Here is a 17,027-nt window from a genome sequence, read left to right as displayed (position 1 = left end):
TGAATTTTACAAATATCTTGTATTTGTGACAAAGACTTAACGTAACGAACTCATATAATTATTCAAGCAGCATGGTGAGTTTAATGCTAAAATGCATATATTAAATAAAAATTATCAAGATATCAATACTATATCAATTAAGGGATTGAAATACTCACCTGCACAAGTTCTTAATATAATTCAAAGAGCACAAATCTATACAAATCATTATTATGGATTATATTCGGTAATAGCTAAACAATTTTTGTTCATTGTGCTTCACAAATGGAGTGTGCACTATTACCTATGTTGTACAAAACTAATTTTCCATCATAAAACGATAAACAATGACATTTTATCAGGTAAAGAATTTTTATGATGGATGAATATGTTATTCGGGCTAAAATCATTCATGGATATTTACTTCCATTCGAAGAAGAGATAATGAAACTCCAAGATATCATGTTTTTTCGAAGGAAAAAAGCTGCTGTTGTTGTTTTAATGGAAATGAATGCATTCTTTCTTTTTCTAAAATTAATCAAAGCAAACGCGTTTGTTCTCATAGAAGTAATTTATCTTGCATACTCAAATCGCAGTCACCTCTTTTATTGGTTTGATAATCATTTTTTTCGGGTTAAATTATATGGAGAGACTTTAGATGCAGGTAAATTTAGATACTCCGTTGCAGAAATATCAGCATTTTTAACAGCTCTTATTTACATGACCAATCAAATTTCAAGATACATTCGCAACATTATTTTCGGAAGAGATTACACTCGGACTTTCTTCACATTTTTTGTTTTAATTGCTATTTCATACATTGTTAATTTACTTGGCGATTTATTAATCTTATGGATATCAGCAAACTTATTTTTCTTCTTTCCACTCATTTTTGCACGAATTAAGCCATTAATATTACCTGCCAAGAAGTACTTATAATTTCAGCAATATTTGTTAAATTTTATTTTACTTTTTCTTTATAATCATGTTCTATCTTTCAATAAAAATGTTTGTTTATAATCATTTTTTATTGCTCCTTCACATTTGACTTTGAAGAACAATATTAAGTTATGAATGCAGATAATAAGCTATTCTGTGGGATTTGCACAAGTATTGTTCTCCACAATGGAATGTAGCTAGCAGCAAAAGAGAATTATGCCATCTTGTCGCTCATAGTACAGGGTTTAAGTTATCTATGCGGAATAGATTGTCACTTTTCAATATATGTCGCACTTTGACGCAGATCATAGACTTCAATTTCCTCCTTCTTTAGCAAACCTTATTGATAATTATGAAAAGCATGATACGCCGTTATTCGAACCGATTTCGTTTCGTCATATTTCAACTCCAACGCATAATTTTGTAAATTCTCCAAGAAAAAAGAATGATTCGCTAAAGAGCAAATCAATTTTACACATTTCAAGCAACAATGCTCCGTTGCCATCACTTCCTTCTGATTCTGAAACAAAGAATTTAAGAGAGTCGATCAGCATGCTTGAGCATCAATTAATCGATTCCGAATCAGAAATTAAAGAGCTAAGGGATGATATTAGTAAATTACAGCAAGAAATCAGTCTTCTTCGCGGTTCTGAAAGAATGTCACGCGATAGTCAACCAAAATTTGTTCATACACCAACATCAAATAGAGCTCGAACAAGGACTCCTCCAGAACTTTCTGGCAACAAATTAGCCGAATATTATAAATCTCAATACGAAGCAATACAAAATAAACTCGATAATCTTCAAAAAGTACTTTCAAACAATAGAAAAACAACCAGTTCTTCAAAATCTAGAAAATAATTTTACAAATCAATATTATCATTGGAATTAGTTGGTATCTATACACTACATGCCATCAACAATTAGATTCATTGAATTTTTCAATGTTTTTGAAAGCAAATTATTTTTTTCTTGATATCATACACAAAAGCTTATAACTTTACCGATCCCAAGCAAACAAATACAATACTACTTCATATTTATATATTTTAGCATGTTTAGTTTTATTTTTTGTTGTTATATTAAACTTATTTTTCGTAATTTCCTAATATTTTATGAATACAAGTCTACGAAGGAACCATATATTTAACTTTGCAGCTATAATGGAAATTGAAAGATTTTCAAATATATCAAATATCAAATTATATCTAATGAATTATGGATGTAAATCTATCAAAAACTGTATGATTGAGTTATACTAACAATTTTTAGGTCTTTGAACGGTGATAAAAAAATTAATATTATAAACAAACAACATCTGAATCGCTAGAGTCATCAGATTGCTGGTAATTATCATTTGGAGCAAAATCGCTACACATTGCTTTAATTCTTTCTAGGCACTGGTGTAAATCGGCAGAAACTTCTCTAACATCTTGTCTATCACCTCTCTGCATCTCGAGGAAATCATTTGCTTCTGTTTGCATCAATTCTTCTGCATAATTTTGATTCACTCCTTTGTTTTGAAATAAATTTACATGTTTCATAATATTTGTCACTTTTTTAGATGTCGCTATTAGGGAAAGAATTTGTTACAGAGTTCGGTGAATTCGTAACATTTACTACAGAAGAACACGGAAATCCAGAATACAAAGAACCATTTCAAGAATTCGTTTCTTTAAGCGAAGTTCCAATCGAACAGACAAGAAACTATCAGCAAATTTCCCAAGCTGTTGAAAATACAAAGACACAACAATAGACATAAACAATGTCAACAATTTCAAAATCAAATTTTACAAAAATAGAAAATATAAATACTACAATTTCTGTTTAATAAACATTTCTCTAATAATATTATCTACTTTTTGAAAATACAATAAAACAACAAAATGATAATATCCAATTATTAATTAGAAATCTATTATATTTTTTGAGCAAATTCGAGAGTTATGCAGTTATATATAATAAATAAAGCGTTTAACATTATAAATATAAAAAAGGAAAAAATATCTTATAAGAAGTATTGAGAAACAGTAATATCTTCAGGAATCTTCCTCTTATCATTCGGGCAAGCATCAAAGAATATCAAACTGAACTCCTTTGGTGCGCTTCTATCGTATTTCAACACTGTTGCCTTATTACCAGCGCGATACATATAATTTGGCGCAGACCAAACAGTAATTAAATGCTCCTCGAAGAACCATTGATATCCATTAGCTGCCAATTGATGAGATCTCGTAATTAAGTCGATTTTATTATTATGGCAAAATTCTTGGACTTGTCTTGCACCAAATATCCATCCAGCACCTCTTTCATTCTCTCTCCAGTTCTCTATATCATTGTCTGGATCACTCCAACATAAATCACAGAGAGCGCCACTTGATAGTAGCTCATCCTGTCTGTCCATTAAATCTATCGTTTCCATTAGAGTAACTTTAGGCGACAATCCTCCGTGGACACTAAAAACTCTATTATCAATTAAGGCAGCCATTGGAAGAAGGTCGAATATTTCATTACATAGTGACCAAATTCCAGAGTGTCCGTAATTCTGTAGTGTTTCGGCATAAAATCCGTATGCTTGGTTAACTTGTCGGCATTCATGATTTCCTCGAAGTAAGAAGAATTGCTTTGGATATTTCAATTTAAGAGCTGCAAGATATGCAAATGTTTCCATTGAGAATCTTCCACGGTCAACGTAGTCTCCCATGAACAAAAATTTTGTTGAGCCAATACCTTTAGGTACTACTGTATCGAATAATTGGAATAAATCGTATAATTGTCCATGAATATCGCCGCAAATGATGATTGGTGAACTTAATTCTAAAACATTATTCTCATTAAAAAGAACTTCTTGAAGTTTCGTCATGATAGATACAACTTCTTGCTCCTGAACTTGGTTTCCTTGTCTGATTGACTGTATAATAGCATCAACATCTAAATCCATTTTTTTCTAAAAAAAATTCACCTTACAAACTTTACAAAGATCCATCACTTTTTTAGAATTTGAAAACGTGCGTCGACACAAATATCCAAGAAAACAATGGCCTATTTATATCTGCCATTTTTATAGCTATTTACTTCCAATTCACAGTGAATTGCAATTATTGATTCCAAACTTCTCAATATTTCATATTTCTATGATATTAGAATATAAAAAAAAAAAAAAAAAAAAAAAAAAAAAAAAAAAAAAGGTAGTGGGGCTTCCAGGCACTTCGTGCCTTCTAGCCCTGAGGATGTTTTAGTATAAATGAAGTTTTTATTCGGAGGGCTTCCAGGCACTTCGTGCCTTCTAGCCCATAAGAAATTTTGCCCAAGACCCAAGAGGAGGACCGGAGCCCCAGCCGACCAGCCGTTGACTTTTTTGTCAAGACTTCTTCATCGTAAATGTTTTGTCAAGACTTCTTCATCGTAAATGTTTTGTCAAGACTTCTTCGTAAAATCAGACAAAAATATATTTTATGTTAGAATGTTAGATCTAACATGTTTTCTAACATGTTTTCTAACATCGTAGAAAACTCATGATTTCATCGTAAATGTTTTGTCAAGACTTCTTCATCGTAAATGTTTTGTCAAGACTTCTTCATCGTAAATGTTTTGTCAAGACTTCTTCATCGTAAAATCAGACAAAAATATATTTTATGTTAGAATGTTAGATCTAACATGTTTTCTAACATGTTTTCTAACATCGTAGAAAACTCATGATTTCATCGTAAATGTTTTGTCAAGACTTCTTCATCGTAAATGTTTTGTCAAGACTTCTTCATCGTAAATGTTTTGTCAAGACTTCTTCATCGTAAATGTTTTGTCAAGACTTCTTCATCGTAAATGTTTTTGTCAAGACTTCTTCATCGTAAATGTTTTGTCAAGACTTCTTCATCGTAAATGTTTTGTCAAGACTTCTTCGTAAAATCAGACAAAAATATATTTTATGTTAGAATGTTAGATCTAACATGTTTTCTAACATGTTTTCTAACATCGTAGAAAACTCATGAACTTTCTTTACAAAGTCTTTACGATGAAGAACTTTACAAAGTCTCAACAAAACATTGACAAGAAAGTTCATGAACTTTCTTTACAAAGTCTTTACGATGAAGAACTTTACAAAGTCTCAACAAAACATTGACAAGAAAGTTCATGAGAAAGACTTTACAAAACATTTACGATGAAGAACTTTACGAAGAAATCTCAACAAAGTCTTTACGAAGAAGTCTTGACAAAACATTTACGATGAAATCATGAGTTTTCTACGATGTTAGAAAACATGTTAGAAAACATGTTAGATCTAACATTCTAACATAAACATTATTTTTGCTGAATTCCGTATGAAATTTCATGAGTTTTGTATGTTTTAGACCATGTTAGAAAACATGTTAGAAAAGAGGTTAGATCTAACATTCTAACATAAACATTATTTTTATTGAATTCCGTATGAAATTTCATGAGTTTTGTATGTTTTAGACCATGTTAGAAAACATGTTAGAAAAGAGGTTAGATCTAACATTCTAACATAAACATTATTTTTGGGTCATTTACACTCATTACGATGAAGAAATCTCAACAAAGTCTTTATGAAGAAGTCTTGACAAAGTCTTTACGAAGAAATCTCAACAAAGTCTTTACGAAGAAGTCTTGACAAAGTCTTTACGAAGAAGTCACAACAAAGTCTTTACGAAGAAGTCACAACAAAACATCTGTCAAATGCCGCTTTTTAACTTCACTTAAAATGCCACGTAAGCTACGTAAGAATATACGTAAGAGGAAGAGAGCATTGAAACATCCAATAGTAAAACTAACACCACAACAACAGTTGCAACAACAAATAATGAATGACCCCACTATGTTGCAACAAATGTCAAGCAATCCTATGCTTTTAAACCGAGTTGTTGGTGCACAGAGTGGAGGTTTAAGAGCGGCACTTTTAGCGAAAATGGCAGGCTATGGTGGAGCTGCAGACGGAACAGCTTATAACCCTCAAAGTCAAATGAATTTGAGTTCACTCAAAAATCAAATAACAGATGTCAAAAAGTCAAACATAGACATACAGAAACAAATAAGTGAAAACGAAAAGAAACTAGAATATGACAGACACACAAAGAAACTCAATGAGTTAAACGTAGAGAAAAAGAAGAAAGAAGAACAACTGAAAGAACTAAGTACAGAGGAATATGCAAAAAAAGTGTCAGAAAAAGCAGCAGAAGTAGCAAAAATGGAACAAGATGTCATAAATTTGAAAAACCATACTACTCAATATAAAATACTGAAAGATGAAGAGATAAAACAAAAAGCCCTGAAGACATATATGGATAGCGATGAGTATAAAAGAAGTTGAAGCAAATGTAAAGGCAGAAAAACTTTTACAGTTGCAAAACCAAACCGTACAGTATGAAAACTTAGCACAAGAAAGTAAAAATAACGACGCGGCTATGCAAAAGGCAATGAAAAGCGCAGAATATATAAAAGCTAACAATGACTGGTTAGATGCCCAAGCCAACGCTAAAGCAGCCCAACTCATAGGGTCAATAAGGACAAAAATACAAGCGGATGAAGACAGTTCAAATGAAGCTTTAACGAATGCTGACTTTAAGAACGCCTTCGAAGCTCTTCATAGTAAGGTGAAACAAGTGAACGACTTCTCATCTGGAAAGAAACTGAAGTCTGAAGGTTTCGACAACGAGTTAAGAGAAGTAGCACAAAATATGACGAAAATAACAGATGCAGCAACGAGACAGGCAGTTCAAAGTGCCTATGACGCCGTTAGAGCAACTGTTGTGGAAAGTCAAGAAAAAGAGTTACAACAGACCAAAACAGACCTAGTAAATGCTTTCTTAAAAACGAAAAGTCAGGTAGGACATTACGCTGCAGATGGAACATATGTGCCAGCTGGTGGAACTTATATACCACCAAACCCTCCAAGAGAAGCACCTGCACCAGGACTACCTAAAACATTTACATCGTCACATGGACACAGACACAGGCATGCACAACAACCAACAGTTCAAAACCCTGCACAACAACCACCTCCACAACCAGCACAACAACCACCTCCACAACCAGAGCAAGGACATAAAAGAAGTAGAGAACAAGGAAACCAAGAATTCTTAAAAATGCTTAAAGAAGAGTGTGGTTTCCCAGATACTGTTGACTTTAGTGACAGATATAAAGAAGCTATTGGAAAGTTCAAGGATGGAAATACTGACCCGAACCTATTTAGCTTTATGGCTCAGCACCAAAACGGATATAATCTCAAACCTGGAAAATACAAGCTCGCTAAGGGATATGATTTAATAGCATATCATCCAAATGACATGGATGAATTTACTCCGAGATATTTGATGTCAGAGCTAAATGACAATTCAACTTTCGTCATGAAACGCGTAAAAAATAGAGACGGAACGAAAGAACAAAAGCTTATGAATGCGGATGACGTAGATAGGGAAATTGTTGAAAACGGTCTCGGAATATATGAAATGCCAGCAGATGAGGTACAAGAAACTCCACAGGAAGAAGTTCAGATACAACCAGACATGGAAGAAATAGTTCAGCAACAACAGCTAGAAGAGCCTGAAGGAAACGAACAAGTCACTCCTTTGGAAACTAACTTCACAGAACTAGATGAAGATTTGGAACAGCCGAAAAATCTTGACCCTCAACAAGAGTATGCGGAGAATATGGAATATTTCCAAGAGTCTAAAAAAAATTCGGCTGACATAGTAGAAGAATATCGAAAAATGTTTGCCGACATACAAAAGACTCCAACACCAGATGAAAATATTCAGCATAGAATGGAAGTACTGAAAGAAAATGTACACAAATACAACAACCCTTTTTACTTACGAGCATTTAACGTTCAATCTTCGGATGAACTCGGTGAAAATAAAAGGTTAAATTTCAAGAAACATATAGAAATGAAACATTGTTTAAAGTTCATTCAGAACCTAACCAAGATGGAAACAAACCTACTTTTGTTTCTGCAGACGATGGAACTACAATGAGATGGGGTCATAAAGCTAATCCGGATAGGTGGTTCATAAACTTACAACCTCAATTCCAAGAAGTTGTAGACGCAATGGAAGCGAATGGTGAACGAGATATAGCTGGTATTTTCAGCGCGGCTTTAATGCCATTGAAAGATATGAAACATGCAGATATTTTGGACCAGTATGAAATGAACATGGCTGATGGAAATATAACACCTGACGTTCTAGAACATTTATCTCAAAGAACTACACAGAACCATAGAGATGGTATATTTGGTGAAGAGTTTAGAAAGAAAGTTAGGGAGAGCGAAGGAAGAGAACCTATTGTACATGACCTTGCAAACGAAAGTTTACAAAATGTCATAAAAACTTACTTTGCAGACAATGAACCGAGAAGGGATGAATATTTAAGAAAACTCAAATGGACAGTACCAAATGAAATGTTAGTATTGAAAAACATGTTCCTTGACAAAATAAAACCAACTACAGAAATAAACGACGCAAGACTGAAAGATTGGGTAGAAGCTTTCCCATTCACAAAAGATATAGTTGGTAACATGGAAAGAAAACCAGAATGGCTACAAAAACATATATTTGGAAACGAGCATATTCCATATGGACAGGCACTGTTTGAAGAGCTTGAACCGGAAACTCAGGAAAGAGTCATGCAAACAATACGCGAAGACTCAAATACAGACTATGACAAACTCTTTCTAGGATATAGGTTACCTGAGATGGGCGACCAGAGCCAAAAGGCAAAAAGGACATGGAAAATTTGCAACATACTAGATGAACATAATGCAAAGATGCAACAACTTCAAGCAGAGGGCAATGAAGGAAAAAGAAGAGTTAAAAACTCAGTCAGGAAGAAAGTAAAGCTTGGTCGGAGTGGGTTCTATTATGACATATAAATCCAACTATTCTATATTTTTACTCATATGAAATGTACGCGCTCAGAATATAACGCCAACAGTTTTGGATGCCATGAATGGAAATGTTTCCGAATGGTATAACGAATGCGACAATGCCATTAGAAGGTCAGAAATAGTTCCTGGAACTTACGAATATACAACTGCTGTTTCTTATGGAAACGTAGGTGAGTTTGGAGAAGGTTCTTCAACAACAGTAGATATTGCTTGCGACAGGTTTCATATAATTTCTATTGACAACTCTTTCTTATACGTGGAACAAGACATTGAAATAAAACCTTCTGCCAAGTTGTCTGACAAGAAAGGTTGCAATGGAATTTTCTATGTCGGATACCAATATGCTCCAGAAGTTTTCATGGGATATAAGATATATTCTAACTCTGACTTAGTTCAAACAGTAACATGGGCAAACTATGAATGGTTCGCTTTGAGAAACTCAGTACAACCACAAGCTAGAGAACAAACAGACCAGTATGCAACTATTGAGAAAATAAGAAGACTTGACCCTAACGTTCCAGGAGTTTATGTTGACCTTTCTGGACAAACTGCAGCAGCAGTAACCAAAGTAAAACTGAAACTTAGAGTTCCTTTGTCATCTTTCCTCATCTTCAGGTTTTTAAGATACTTGCCAAACTGGGCAGGAAAATTTCTATCGAACTTACTCCAAGCAAAAATAACTTAGTCATTGCACCAACACAAGACCCATTCACTCTTACAGACGTAAAGGGAGCAAATCAAACGTCATTCGCCGACTTTTGCAAAGACAAAGTTGACTTAGACTTTGGTTTCTCAACCTCAACACTGAAGTAAACTACTACTTCAATGCTGCTGGAACTGCTTGGGACCCAGTTAAGTTCACATGCGAAAAGTTTGAATGCAAGAGAATAGAAAGCAGACTTGCAGTCTATATGTTGGACCCAGATATTTCAAATGCTTTAGCTGCCAAATATATTGCAGTTCCACTTATGTTCCCTATACACCAAATATCTGTCAAAGACTTTGCAGGTGAAGTTGGAAACCAAAGTGCTGACCCAGGTGCAAGAACAGATATTGCTTTAACAACTGCAATGAAACATGCAGATACTATGTTTGTACTGTTCAGACGAACTATAAATGACTATTCTTGCTTCTACAACCCTGGTATTAAATACCATATAAACATAGATGGCAAATACTATCCAAGAGAAGAATATTCTACAGTTGAGGATATGAGGTCATACAACTTGACATTAGATGCTATGAACTTTAACAACAACTTCACAACAACCATAAACCCTGAAATGCAAAGTTCTATTATGCCATATGTGAAAGTATGGACTCATACAGGAGGTCAAAAAACTCAATATACAAATGGAGACCGTTCAACTTTTGGCTTGGCATTCCATTTGCTGACTCAGAAGACTTTATGGGTGGTATTTCAACTGTTGGTACTGTACAAATACAATATACTGGTGACAGAGACGGTCCAGATGAACTGAGAGCAAAGAAGTTTACAAAACCAATAGCACTTTTCACGGAAGATGCTCTTTTTGAAGATTCGTTCGATGAAACCTGCTGGGGCTCCTCAGATTGGTAAACGACAGCTTCCATCGAGCAGATTTTGGCAGCAGGTCAGTAAGTTGTTCTTGAACTGACTTCTCTCCGTCAAATATTGACAGTACGCCAGTTTTGACATAATATTGTATTATAAACTTACCTTTAGAAATATACGGTCAGTTTTGTTGTTATATTTTGTCAACGTCAAGAACTTTCACCATCTCAGTTATACCAACTCTCCTGCTTTATGAAATATTTTGGTTCAGCAAAGACTGCTATTCTATAACATTTTCCATTGTTTGTGTAAAGAACTACTCTGTCATGTATTTGTACTGTTTGTGTGTATAAACTTTGTTTTGCTTCAATTCGAAGAGATACTCAAATACGTCCATCTTTTTATTCTTAGTAAAATGTCATTTCCGAAAAATAGAAGCGTAGTGTTTCAAAGGTTTAATGGCGGTGGCAGATGTGAAGTTAAATTCACCAACTCAAACAAACAGTCAAAGTGTTGTTGTCAATGTCAAAGAAAGAGATGTTGAAGTGGGAAACCATACGAAGACGAAGATGGTATAACAATAGTTTCCTGTAAAAGAACCAACATACCCTGAAGTTAGCAGAGACTTAAGTTCTGTTGCAGATATTCGAAACGACTACATGCAACTGAAAGACAAACTTCAAACTCAGGAGAAGATTTGTCAAGCTTTAGGTATAATGTTAAACTTGGTCGAACACAACCCTGTAAAAGTGAACTCAATATGTCATTGCACCTCATGAAGTTTTGAAAGAACTATTGAAACTTTTGACAGAGGCAGACGAATAAACATCAAAGAAATAGAACCCGACGTTAGTTGCTGTGGTGTGTTCATATAATGTCATTGACAAGATATACGTTATGAAAGGAGGTGAAACGTTGAACTTAAAATATAGTTTCCCAGACGTTATAAAAAATATTTGACGACCACAACATTTCATTAAAATTTATTTGCTAAGTAAATGGCAGAAGATATAATGGTTTATACTATTACGACTAAAAACCCTGAGTCATATAATTCTATAACAACAAACTTACAAAGTCCTCAAGGACGGTATTGTAAACTAACTTTAAACACAATGACGACTAAAGCCTGTTTTGCTCTTTTGACACCAGAAGACTTTGTTGTTGTGAATGGTAAAAAAATACTTCTTTGAAGATACTTACTCAGATATACCACCAACAGGTTTTTGTTGACTTATTTAATACTTTAAGGACGGATGTAACATGTGCTGCAATAGAGCAGGTTTCATTATGTTTGATGTCCGACTGAGTTTACTATAAACGATATGAGCTATAATACAAAACTTATTTCTGGTTTTTACTACCAACAGTTTCCTATAACAGGAAAAGGTGTCATACAAGGAATGTCTATTCCATTGACATTAAGCACACCAATCTTATATATTGTTTCAAACTTAGGTTCAAAGTGTTATTCGAATGTCGACAGAAACTACTATGACCAAAAAGATACTCATGCGTATAAACAACACTTTCTCTGCTGGTTTGCCATTGTTCATTCGAATGCAGAGTTTTCAGCTTTAGTAAACTCAAACACTTTAGCAAACATAAACTTAACCTTAGTTGACGCAAACTTTGTTCCTGTAAAACTTTTATGTCCTATGTATTGTCAATGACGGCAGAAAGTTTCGAATTGGAAGATGCAACTGGTAAAGTATTGTACTACAAGAACAACTTCAACAACAAATAGCTCAAGAACAACAAATGCAACAAATAGCTCAAGAACAACAAATAGCTCAAGAATAAAAAAATATTTTTTTTATTTTTATAAAAATGTACAGAATAGACGTTTCAGATTTTTATGACTCCAAGCGTTCAGAAATATGTGTCCATTTAGAGACTATAACAAAGCAGTCGAGAATTTGAAACGTTTAGTCATTTATGTTGACTCTGCCCCAGAATGTTATGTCATGAAAGAATGGATGTTGTCTTTAACAAACCAAGAGCAACAATAGTGTCTGAACAAGAATGTAGACAGAAACTTAAGAAAATAAAAGTCGTACAAGTTGGCATGAAGATGTTAGATGCTTGGGATATCTTATTGTCAAAGTTAGAAGATTTTTCAGTTCGAGGTATAAAGTTCTATACACCATCTCCAAACTTCTATTCTATCTTCACTGGATATAAATACGAACAAGTAGAATGGAAAGAAAATATTATAGAAGCTTGGTTAGACCATGTCAAAGAAATTATATGCAATGGAAACGAAAAGGTTTATGAGTATATCTTATGTTGGTTTGCAAACATCTTACAACATCCAAGTGCTAAAAATGAAACTGCTCTCATTATAATTGGAAAACAAGGAACAGGTAAGAACACATTCTTTACAGATATTTTGTGCAAACTGTTAGAAGGTTATTCGAACCCGAATATGACAAACATAGAAAACATCTGTGGCAAGTTTAACTCCTCAATTGAGAATATGAAACTTATAGTTTGCAATGAACTTCAAAGTATAGATACAACAAAGGTTTTAAACTCAGATGCTTTGAAGAGTCTTATAACAGATAAAGTTGGAGTTGTTGAAAGAAAATATAAAGACCAAAGAGTTTGTGAAAATGTTGCAAACTTCATTATGGTTTCAAACAATTCTGTTCCGATGAAGTTAGAAAGTTCTGACAGAAGATATGTAGTTGTCAGAACGTCAGATTCTCATATGCAAGATACAGAATATTTTGACGACTTAGCAGAAACTTTGACATCTGACTTTTACAACCACTTGTTCTCATATTTTATGACATTAGATATTTCTAAGTTCAATCCAAGACAAATTCCATATACCGAAGAAAGACAAACATTGTTAGAAGCAAACAAGAGTGTATATGAACTGTTTATAGAAGAAAGCGACTTTGTGTCATTAGATGAAAGGTCTTTATATGATGAATATAAACAATATTGTCAAGAGTATGGTTATATGGCAGCGTCTAAACGAACATTCTTGGCAAATGTCAAAAGTCTTTTAAATGTTCAGAACGGCGTATATACAAAGAAAAATTTTTCTGAGTAAATTTAAAAAAAACATTTTTTTATCCGATAGAAAAGATGACGAAATATATTTCAGTCAACAAGTACATGACAGGACTTAAAGAAGAACTAGACCCATTCGCTTATTTGAATGTTTACTTCTACCATTTTGAAAAGTCTTCATTCAGCAAAGTTTGGAACATCGAACCAGTTAAGTTTGCTATTGTGACTAAAAATGGTGCGAAATTTGAAGACTTAGACATAGAAGGTTTGTTAGCAGTCAAAGAAAGTTTTGACAGAAGGTTCTCAAACCTTAAAGAAGGCAAAGCATACAAACTTGAACCTTATGAACCAAAGAAAGCAGACGACTATGAATATTAATGAGTCTAAGATAGTTGAAAGTCAAGGTAAATTGGGTAAAAAGATTTTAGAGTCTAAGCCAGTGTTTGCCCCTAAAGAGGAAGAGAACATTGACATTGACCCAGAAATGTTCTAAAAATAAAAATTTTATTTTTACATGTCAAATTTCTTTTTCTCTGGAACTGGTTCAGGTTCTTTCTTCTCTTCTTCTACTTTCTTTTCTTCTTTTCTTTCTTTTCTCTCTTCTTCTTCTTTTCTGGTGGAGTTATGTCAAATTTCTCAGAACCATATTTATGTAAAAGTTCTTTGTCCTTTAATAGCTCTTCTATTCTGTTTTCTATTTCATTTTCAAGAACAGCGCATGTGTCTTCTTTGCATTCTAAGAACTTTTGTTGGACTTCATCTTTCCAATCGGCGTCATCTCTGTCAACAAGTCTGTCATTGACAAACTTAAAGACTTCTCTGCCTAATGTTTTATGGTTCTTGTCATATTCCCAGAAACAGAACTTTAGAACAAATTCACCTTTCTTGTTTACACTATGTAAGATTTTATGGTCGACAGATGTTTTGCTGTCGAAAAGCTTGTCTCGAATATAGATAGCGAAATCGCTAGACAATTTTCAAAAAAGATAAAAATTTAATTTTTCTAAAAATATGTTAGAAAAAAAGTTTGCTGACATTGAAAAAAAAATTTGAGAATGTTTTAAACAAGAACAAGAGGAAGTTAGAAAATGCTCAGATAAAGCCTATACATGACAAGTTCCTATTTGCTCAGAATGGTATAACAGGTCTAATCGCACCACCTGGGTCGGGCAAGACTTTCACTTATCTTAAAATGGCTGCACAACAACAAGAACTAGATGAGAAGAACCCATTCTATGAGTTAGTTGTTATTTGTAGTACTTCTGGTCAATTTGACCAAACCGTCAATTCGTTCAAAGATATTATAAAGAAGTCTAAGTTAGTATGTATAAAGGATACTGAGTTGTTAGATTGGATAAAGAAGTACCAAAGAAGAGTTTTGAAGTACAATGCTATAAATGAGTATATAAATTCGAAGTTTAAAGACCCAAATGAGGAAATGCAGAGAATATTAGAGAAGAAACACTTCAGAAACAAACAGAAAGAGATAGAATACATTTCGAAGAAATTGCAATCTTACGATTGGAAAACGTACCCTCATAGATGTCTTCTTATCTTAGATGACTTTGCTTCTCATCCTTTGTTAAAGAACAGAGAACAAGATATGTGTCGAATTCTTAAGAAGCTCAGACACTTTAACATCTCAGTCGTAATATGTGTACAGACAGCAAAGAGTTTAAGTAAGGATGTAAAGAGAATACTTACTGATATCATACTTTTCCCCGGATTGTCCGAAGACGATTTCATGGAACTTATGAAAGAGTCCATGGCAGGTAAGTTTGACAGACATGAACTATGGGAGAAGTACAAAGTCATACAAGACCCTCATACTTCTTTCAGAATTCATATCTACGCGAACAAAGTTCAAATTGTAAAAAGTCAAGCTTGAAAAATAAAGAGTTTAGTCTTAGTCTGTTGTGGTTCTGCAGCTTTCGGTTCTTCTGGCTTTGGAAGACATTCAGGAAGAGGAATGTCAGTCGTCCGTTTGTGTCCTGTCGGAAGGAAGGACTTTTTCTGTCGGAAGGAAAAACTTTTTCTGTCGGAAGGAAAAATTTTTTCTGTCGTTCGACCAAAAAGTTCTCAATTTTCGAAAATTTGAATGGTTTACGGACGAACAACAGGAAAAATTTTTCCAGTTGTCGGGAAATTTTTTTCCAGTTGTCGGGAAATTTTTTTCCAGTTGTCGGGAAGAACTTGGAATGTCGGAAGGAAGAACTTGGAATGTCAAGCTTGAAAAATAAATGGTTCATCTACTCTGCTTGTTTGAAGTTGTCAAAATACTCTGTTATTTTTTCTTTCAGTAGCGGCAAATCTTCTTTGAATGTAAGTATTGTACAACCTTTCATATCATAGTGTGTTTGAGGTAACGTATCTTGAACTATCTGTTTAACATCTTCATTCGGTGTCATTGAAATCGGTAAGTTTTCGCGATAGAACCAATTTCTGTCAGATTTGTAAATCTTAGCAAGGTCGTAAAAGCTTTTGTTGTTTCTTCTGACTAAATGCAACATAACCATATCTCTGTCTTCTTCATTTTCCATCTCTTCAGTGTAAATCATATACTTATAGTTCTTTTCCTTTCCTTTTGGTACCGAACGTGGTATTCTTTTCTGTATGTTTTTGTCTTTTGCTTCAAGCTTGTTCTCTAGCTCTTCACGTTCTTGTCTATGAATTTCGTCAAGAAGTTTACAAACATACCATGAATAGCGAGCTGAAGCCCATTGTGCCACATTATTTACAAGAAGTCTATGTACATAATATCCTCTCAAACCGTTTGGCAATTTTTCACGATTTTCGAATGGAATCTCTTCCCTCGGTTTTCCGAGGGAAGCAAACATATGAGGAAATTCTTCTAAAAGTTCTTTTGTCTGTTGGTTTTCAAACCAATGATATGCTTGCTTTGTAGAACGAAGAGCATTCAAAATACTTTGCATTTGGTACATATCGTCTTTGACCGAACGAATGAGACGGAGTTGTTTGTTAAACTGTATGTACTCGTATTCTTCATTTATAGCTTCATGGACTATAACTGTTGTTGTGTTCTCTGTTGTTGACATATCTGTCTTTACATACAAAATAAAAAAATATTTTATAAAAAATTAGCGTTATTTTCTGACTTTCACAAAAGACCAAAAATAAACGCTTTACATGTATTTTTCAGCAACTTCGTCAAATAATTTTATAGCTTTATCTATCTCATCTACTTCAAACGTTTCTTTACCTTTCGTGGGAGCACCATACATTTTCTCAAACTTTTCGAGTAGTTCTGTTTCAGCAGCTCTCATATCGTTAACAAACACAACCTTGACTCTATTGACTGTACTGTCATATCTTTGAGTTATATTATATGTTCTTCCTATCTTATATCTCTTTGTATTGAAGTCCTTCGGTTTCTGAACGATGTAAAGTAAGCCTTCACTGCAACGTTCTGAGTCGAACGAACCATATGTTATGAAGTTATATCCAACAACCGGGTCTAACCATAACAAAACTACTGGTATAAGACTTTTGTCTATAAGATATGCTGTAGTTCCATGAAATCTTACCGATATCAAAAGCTCAGGATTTCTTGTCAAAATTTTCTGAGTAGAAGCATTTCTAACCCAGTCCTTTGCTCTCTTTCCGGATGGAGATAAAATGTCTGACAAAGAA

At 33.9% G+C, this 17,027-nt stretch overlaps 8 protein-coding genes and 1 pseudogene across 9 annotated transcripts, besides 1 other annotated feature; 5 read left to right on the top strand and 4 right to left on the bottom strand.

Moving 5' to 3' along the window:
* Window positions 1-43: 43 nt before the first annotated feature.
* TVAGG3_0735820 (uncharacterized protein) lies at window positions 44-2,006 on the top strand (the record flags this gene model as incomplete). Its single annotated transcript, XM_001306431.1, has 1 exon — window positions 1,204-1,779. The coding sequence occupies one exon, from the start codon at window positions 1,204-1,206 to the stop codon at window positions 1,777-1,779; it is 576 nt and encodes a 191-aa protein (XP_001306432.1).
* A 165-nt stretch (window positions 2,007-2,171) lies between these two features.
* On the bottom strand, window positions 2,172-2,439 carry TVAGG3_0735810 (uncharacterized protein; the record flags this gene model as incomplete). The annotated part of the gene is made up of 1 exon (XM_001306430.2): window positions 2,220-2,402. The coding sequence occupies one exon, from the start codon at window positions 2,400-2,402 to the stop codon at window positions 2,220-2,222; it is 183 nt and encodes a 60-aa protein (XP_001306431.1).
* Window positions 2,440-2,482: 43 nt separating this feature from the next.
* On the top strand, window positions 2,483-2,674 carry TVAGG3_0735800 (uncharacterized protein; the record flags this gene model as incomplete). Its single annotated transcript, XM_001306429.1, has 1 exon — window positions 2,483-2,674. One exon carries the CDS (start codon window positions 2,483-2,485, stop codon window positions 2,672-2,674), a length of 192 nt encoding a protein of 63 aa, XP_001306430.1.
* Window positions 2,675-2,879: 205 nt separating this feature from the next.
* On the bottom strand, window positions 2,880-3,875 carry TVAGG3_0735790 (serine threonine-protein phosphatase family; the record flags this gene model as incomplete). The annotated part of the gene is made up of 1 exon (XM_001306428.1): window positions 2,927-3,859. One exon carries the CDS (start codon window positions 3,857-3,859, stop codon window positions 2,927-2,929), a length of 933 nt encoding a protein of 310 aa, XP_001306429.1.
* A 2,463-nt stretch (window positions 3,876-6,338) lies between these two features.
* On the top strand, window positions 6,339-7,547 carry TVAGG3_0735780 (protein of unknown function, DUF4106 family; the record flags this gene model as incomplete). The annotated part of the gene is made up of 1 exon (XM_051244705.1): window positions 6,339-7,547. A coding segment is annotated over one exon (1,209 nt), but the record flags the coding sequence as incomplete, so codon positions are not given.
* A 434-nt stretch (window positions 7,548-7,981) lies between these two features.
* TVAGG3_0735770 (protein of unknown function, DUF4106 family) lies at window positions 7,982-8,803 on the top strand (the record flags this gene model as incomplete). The annotated part of the gene is made up of 1 exon (XM_051244704.1): window positions 7,982-8,803. One exon carries the CDS (start codon window positions 7,982-7,984, stop codon window positions 8,801-8,803), a length of 822 nt encoding a protein of 273 aa, XP_051091291.1.
* Window positions 8,804-8,888: 85 nt separating this feature from the next.
* Window positions 8,889-17,027: part of a mobile genetic element that runs on past the window's edge.
* TVAGG3_0735760 lies at window positions 13,887-14,317 on the bottom strand (annotated as a pseudogene). The gene has a single exon. A coding segment is annotated over exon 1 (431 nt).
* On the top strand, window positions 14,815-15,264 carry TVAGG3_0735750 (protein of unknown function, DUF4106 family; the record flags this gene model as incomplete). The annotated part of the gene is made up of 1 exon (XM_051244703.1): window positions 14,815-15,264. The coding sequence occupies one exon, from the start codon at window positions 14,815-14,817 to the stop codon at window positions 15,262-15,264; it is 450 nt and encodes a 149-aa protein (XP_051091290.1).
* On the bottom strand, window positions 15,626-16,432 carry TVAGG3_0735740 (KilA, N-terminal/APSES-type HTH, DNA-binding family; the record flags this gene model as incomplete). The annotated part of the gene is made up of 1 exon (XM_051244702.1): window positions 15,626-16,432. One exon carries the CDS (start codon window positions 16,430-16,432, stop codon window positions 15,626-15,628), a length of 807 nt encoding a protein of 268 aa, XP_051091289.1.

This window comes from Trichomonas vaginalis, chromosome III, assembly GCF_026262505.1.
Source record: "Trichomonas vaginalis G3 chromosome III, whole genome shotgun sequence".
NCBI classification, from domain to species: domain Eukaryota; phylum Parabasalia; order Trichomonadida; family Trichomonadidae; genus Trichomonas; species Trichomonas vaginalis.
The sequence above is the reverse complement of the archived record's forward strand: the minus strand, read 5'-3'. Positions and strand labels throughout refer to the sequence as shown.